The 6,503-nt window shown below is 59.8% G+C and overlaps 1 protein-coding gene across 1 annotated transcript in view; it reads right to left on the minus strand.

Annotated features, from left to right (window-relative positions):
* Nucleotides 1-507: 507 nt before the first annotated feature.
* Nucleotides 508-6,503, minus strand: part of LOC103617983 (class II histocompatibility antigen, M alpha chain) — a 9,735-nt gene continuing 3,739 nt past the window's right edge. The window contains exons 2-5 of the mRNA XM_017737689.1: nt 4,048-4,367; nt 2,568-2,849; nt 2,373-2,498; nt 508-587 (exon numbers count right to left, since the gene is read on the minus strand). Of these exons, the coding sequence (XP_017593178.1) occupies nt 583-587; nt 2,373-2,498; nt 2,568-2,849; nt 4,048-4,367 (733 nt within the window). The 3' untranslated portion in view covers nt 508-582. The remainder of the gene's footprint in view (nt 588-2,372; nt 2,499-2,567; nt 2,850-4,047; nt 4,368-6,503) is intronic.

Consider the following 6,503-nt stretch of genomic DNA (forward strand, 5'->3'; position numbering starts at 1 on the left):
TCAGGACCAGGACCAGAACCAGAACCAGAACCAGGACTGGGATCAGGACCAGGACCAGAACCAGAACCAGAACCAGGACTGGGATCAGGACCAGGACCAGAACCAGAACCAGAACCAGGACTGGGATCAGGACCAGGACCAGAACCAGAACCAGAACCAGGACTGGGATCAGGACCAGGACCAGAACCAGAACCAGGACCAATCAGGACCAAAACCAGAGCTGTGACTGGGATCAGGACCAGGACCAGAACCAGAGCTGGGACTGGGATCAGGACCAGAACTGGGACTGGGACTGGGATCAGGACCAGGACCAGAACCAGGACTGGGATCAGGACCAGAACCAGAGCTGGGACTGGGATCAGGACCAGGACCAGAACCAGGACTGGAATCAGGACCAAAACCAGAGCTGTGACTGGGATCAGGACCAGGACCAGAACCAGAGCTGGGACTGGGATCAGGACCAGGCCTGGGACTGGGACCAGGAACGTGACAAACGAGGACACGGAATCTGCCAAAACCACGGGATTTATTGAGGAAAAGCGGGGTTTTCTTCCCAAATTCCCAATTCCCACATGGATCGTCTCAACCTGGGAACAGAAACCGGGATTGGTGACAATTCCCACCCTGTCCCCCCCCCAGGCCGGGATTGTCACCGGAGCCGCTCCGTCCGTCCCGGCCACCACGGCCGAGGTGGCCCCGAGCAGCGCCAGGACCAGAACCGGGACTGGGATCGGGGCTGGGATCGGGATCAGGTTTGGGATTGGGATCAGGATCCGGACTGGGATCAGGACTGGGATCGGGATCAGAACCGGGACTGGGATCGGGGCTGGGATTGGGATCAGGTTTGGGATTGGGATCAGGATCAGGACTGGGATCAGGACTGGGATCGGGATCAGGACTGGGATTGGGATCAGGATCAGGACTGGGATCAGGACTGGGATCGGGATCAGGACTGGGATTGGGATCAGGATCAGGACTGGGATCAGGACTGGGACCAGGATCAGAACCGGGACTGGGATCAGGACTGGGATTGGGATCAGGATCAGGACTGGGATCGGGATCAGGACTGGCATTGGGATCAGGATCAGGACTGGGATCAGGACTGGGATTGGGATCAGAACCGGGACTGGGATCAGGGCTGGGATTGGGATCAGGATCAGGACTGGGATCAGGACTGGGACCGGGATCAGAACCGGGACTGGGATCGGGACTGGGATTGGGATCAGGACTGGGATCAGGACTGGGACCGGGATCAGGGCTGGGACCAGGACTGGGATCGGGATCAGGATTGGGACCACGATCAGGACTGGGACTGGCATCAGGACTGGGACCGGGATCAGGACTGGCATTGGGATCAGGATCAGGACTGGGATCAGGACTGGGATCGGGATCAAAACCGGGACTGGGATCAGGACTGGGATTGGGATCGGGATCAGGACTGGGACCAGGACTGCCATTAGGATCAGGACTGGGACTGGGATCAGGATTGGGACTGGGAACAGGACTGGGACCAGGACTGGGATCAGGATCAGGACTGGGATCAGGACCAGGACCAGGATTAGAACAAGCATCAGGACCACGATCAGGACCAGAACCTGAACTAGGCCTGGGATCAGAACCAGGACTGGGACTGGGATTGGGACCAGGATTGGGACCAGAATTGGGACTGGAATAAGGACTGGGACCAGGGCCAGGACTGGGACCAGAACCAGGACAAGGACTGAGATCAGCATCAGAACAGCGACCTGGACCAGGACTGGGATTGGGACCAGAACTGGGACTGGGGTGAGGATCAGAACCAGGAACAGGAATGGGATTGAGGCTGGGACCAGGATCAGGATCAGAACCGGGATCAGGAACAGGACCAGGACCAGGAATGGGACTGAGGCTGGGACCAGGATCAGGATCAGAACCGGGATCAGGAACAGGACTAGGACTGGGATCAGGACCAGGCCAGGACCAGGAATGGGATTGAGGCTGGGATCAGGATCAGGATCAGAACTGGCACCAGGACTAGGACCAGAACCAGGAATGGGACTGAGGCTGGGACCAGGATCAGGATCAGAACTGGGATCAGGACCAGGACTAGGATTGGGATCAGGACCAGGAATGGGATTGAGGCTGGGACCAGGATCAGGATCAGAACTGGCACCAGGACCAGGACCAGGACCAGGAATGGGATTGAGGCTGGGACCAGGATCAGGATCAGAACCAGGACCAGGACCAGGACCAGGAATGGGATCGAGGCTAGGACCAGGATCAGGATCAGAACCAGGACTAGGACCAGGACCAGGAATGGGATCGAGGCTGGGACCAGGATCAGGATCAGAACCAGGACCAGGACCAGAACCAGGCCAGAACCATCACCGTACCCCCTCTGCCCCTCCGCGTCACCAAGACCAGGATGACCCCGAGCAGCGCCAGGACAATCCCCAAGGCCATGGCGGCTCCGGCCAGCGCCGCGTCCAGCTGCTCGTCCAGCGCCGTGTCCGGAGCCACTACGGACACACCCCGAGGTCACCACGGCGCCGAGGACGTCCCCGAGGCCACCTCGTCCCCGAGCTCACCCCAATAGGTCACCACGGTGGCGTTGTCCCTCCGCGAGGTGACCACGCAGGCGTGGACGTCGCCGGCGGCCGGAACGAAGGGAACGTAGGAAAACCGGACAAAGGTCAGCTCGGCCGTGGGGGTGTAGGGGCTGTGAGTGACCCCTTGAGTGACCGGGACTCCGGCCAGCGTCCAGCTGATGTCCAGCGCCGGCGGGAAGATGTTCTCCACCACGCACACCAAAGTGTTGGGTTCGCCCGGAACCGGTGGGAGAGCCGGGAAGACGGAGACCATCGGGATTCCTGGGATGAGGGATGGGATGGGATCTGTCAGGGATGGCCGGGACTGGACGGTGGCGTGGCCGGAGTTGTCCGGAGGGTGGGGGGTTGGGATGGGGAATGTCCAAGCTCCGAATGGGATCCGGGTTTTCTGGGTTTGGGGGTCATTCCCAAGGTTTTTTGTGGTCTCCGGGGGTTTGTTGGAGAGTTTTTTCTGGGATTTTTGTTGCTTCATTCCCAAGGTTTTCCAACCCTCTGTCCTCAAAATTATTCCTTCCCTGTATTCCCGTTTTTTCCCACATTTTTCATCCCTTTACTCCCCAAATTTTTCCTGCATTTTCCATCATTTCATCCTCAAGCTTTTCCACATTTTCTGTTCCTTCATCCCCAAATTTTTCCGTCCTTCCATCCCCAAATTCCTCCATATTTTCCATCCGTTTTTTCCTCAAATTTTCCCACAATTCCCATCCCTCCATCCCCAAATTCCTCCACATTTTCCATCCTTTTTTCCACAAATTTTCCCACCATTTCCATCCCTCCATCCCCAAATTTTTCCATCCCTCCATCCCCAAATTTCCCCACAATTCCCATCCCTCCATCCCCAAATTCCTCCACATTTTCCATCCCTCCATCCCCAAATTTTCCCCACAATTCCCACCCCTCCATCCCCAAATTTTTCCATCCCTCCATCCCCAAATTTTCCCACCATTCCCATCCCCTCATCCCCAAATTTTTCCATCCCTTCATCCCCAAATTTTCCCACCATTCCCATCCCTCCATCCCCAAATTTTCCCACCATTTCCATCCCCTCATCCCCAAATTTTTCTCACACTTTCCATCCCTCCATCCCCAAATTCCTCCACATTTTCCATCCCTTTTTCCCTCAGAATTTCCCACCATTCCCAACCCTCCATCCCCAAATTTTTCCATCCCTCCATCCCCAAATTCTCCCATTTTCCACCCTCTCATTCCCCAAATCCTCCCCCTGGAAGCTCCAGCCCTGCCCACCTTGGGGCCACCTTTGGGGACACTTTGGGGCCACAAATCCATTGTCCAGAGGTGCCACCGCCATTCCCAAAATTCCCAACCCACCCGAGCCTCCATCCCAGTGGTGGCCACCTGGGATGGGGACAACGCCGACGTCACCTTGGGTGTCATTTTGGGTGTCATTTTGGGTGTCACTTTGGGTGTCACTTTGGGTGTCACTTTGGGTGTCACCTACCCCTGGCCTCGGGCACTTTCCTGGTGAGCGCCTGGCTGATGTTCTGCAGGATCTCCTGGCACAGTTGGGCCTCTGGAAGGATCTCCTGGGGGGTCTCCAGTGCCGAGGGCCAGGGGGGCAGCGAGGGGATCCCGGGATTCCAGCGGGATCCCGGGAAATCGAAGGCGTAGAGCAGCTGACCGTCCAGAGTGACCGAGAGCGAGCGAGAGGGAGAGTCCGGCTGGCACGTCAGGACCTCGGCCAGGAGGTGAGAGGGAGGGTCCGGGGCTGGGAGGGGACAGGGAGGGGACAGGAGGGGACGGGGAAGGGGAGAGGGAAGAGGGAGGGGACAGGAGGGGACAGGGAGGGATGGGGAAGGGGGAGAGGGAAAGGGGAGAGGGAGAGGGGACAAAGAGGGGACAGGGAAGGGGAGAGAGAGGGATGGGGAAGGGGAGAGGGAGGACAGGGAGGGAGAGGGAAAGGGGACAAGGAGGGGACAGGGAGGGGACAGGGAGGGAGAGGGAAAATAGGGAAGGGAGAGGGGACAGGGAGGACAGGGAGAGAGAGGGAAAGGAGACAAGGAGGGGACAGGAGGGAAGGGGAGAGGGAAAGGGGAAGGGAGGACAGGGAAGGGACGGAGAGAGAGGAAAAGGGAGAGGGGAAGGGAACAGGGGAGAGGGAACAGGGAGGGGACAGGAGGGGACGGGGAGGGATGGGGAAGGGGGAGAGGGAAAATAGGGAAGGGAGAGGGGACAGGGAGAGGGAAAGGGGACAGGGAGAGAGAGGGAACAGGGAGGGGACAAGGAGGGGACGGAGGGATGGGGAAGGGGGAGAGGGGACAAGGAGGGGATAGGGAAGGGGAGAGGGAGGACAGGGAGAGAGAGGGAAAGGCGACAAGGAGGGGACAGGGAAGGGGAGAGGGAAAGGGGAAGGGAGAACAGGGAAGGGACGGAGAGAGAGGAAAAGAGAGAGGGGAAGGGAACAGGGGAGAGGGAACAGGGAGGGGACAGGAGGGGACGGGGAGGGATGGGGAAGGGGGAGAGGGAAAATAGGGAAGGGAGAGGGGACAGGGAGAGGGAAAGGGGACAGGGAGAGAGAGGGAACAGGGAGGGGACAAGGAGGGGACGGAGGGATGGGGAAGGGGGAGAGGGGACAAGGAGGGGATAGGGAAGGGGAGAGGGAGGACAGGGAGAGAGAGGGAAAGGCGACAAGGAGGGGACAGGGAAGGGGAGAGGGAAAGGGGAAGGGAGAACAGGGAAGGGACGGAGAGAGAGGAAAAGAGAGAGGGGAAGGGAACAGGGGAGAGGGAACAGGGAGGGGACAGGAGGGGACGGGGAGGGATGGGGAAGGGGGAGAGGGAAAATAGGGAAGGGAGAGGGGACAGGGAGAGGGAAAGGGGACAGGGAGAGAGAGGGAACAGGGAGGGGACAAGGAGGGGACGGAGGGATGGGGAAGGGGGAGAGGGGACAAGGAGGGGATAGGGAAGGGGAGAGGGAGGACAGGGAGAGAGAGGGAAAGGCGACAAGGAGGGGACAGGGAAGGGGAGAGGGAAAGGGGAAGGGAGGACAAGGAGGGGACAGAGAGAGAGGAAAAGGGAGAGGGGAAGGGAACAGGGGAGAGGGAACAGGGAGGGGACAGGAGGGGACGGGGAGGGATGGGGAAGGGGGAGAGGGAAAATAGGGAAGGGAGAGGGGACAGGGAGAGGGAAAGGGGACAGGGAGAGAGAGGGAACAGGGAGGGGACAAGGAGGGGACGGAGGGATGGGGAAGGGGGAGAGGGGACAAGGAGGGAATAGGGAAGGGGAGAGGGAGGACAGGGAGAGAGAGGGAAAGGCGACAAGGAGGGGACAGGGAAGGGGAGAGGGAAAGGGGAAGGGAGAACAGGGAAGGGACGGAGAGAGAGGAAAAGAGAGAGGGGAAGGGAACAGGGGAGAGGGAACAGGGAGGGGACAGGAGCGGACAGGGAAGGGGGACAGGGAGGACAGGGAGAGAGAGGGAAAGGGGGGGGGAGGACAAGGAGGGGAAGGAGAGAGAGGAAAAGGGAGAGGGGAAGGGGACAGGGAAGGGGAGAGGGAACAGGGAGGGGACAGGAGCGGACAGGGAAGGGGGACAGGGAGGACAGGGAGAGAGAGGGAAAGGAGACAAAGAGGGGACAGGAGGGGACAGGGAAGGGGAGAGGGAAAGGGAACAAGGAGGGGACAGGAGGGAAGGGGAGAGGGAAAGGGGAAGGGAGGACAGGGAGGGGACGGAGAGAGAGGAAAGGGGAGAAGGGAAGGGACAGAGAACAGGGAGGGGACAAGGAGAGGGGACGGGGAAGTGAGAGGCAAAGGAGGAGGGAAGAGGGAGAGGGAAAGGGGAACAGGGGAGGGAGGAGGGGAGGGGAAGAGGGAAGGGGACCGGGAAAGGAGAGGGGGAGAGGGGACAAGGAGGAGGACAGGCAAGGGGGGCAGGGAAGGGACAGGAAGAGGGGACAAAAAA

This window comes from Corvus brachyrhynchos, unplaced genomic scaffold, assembly GCF_000691975.1.
Source record: "Corvus brachyrhynchos isolate BGI_N302 unplaced genomic scaffold, ASM69197v1 scaffold556, whole genome shotgun sequence".
In the NCBI taxonomy this organism is placed as follows: Eukaryota; Metazoa; Chordata; class Aves; order Passeriformes; family Corvidae; genus Corvus; species Corvus brachyrhynchos.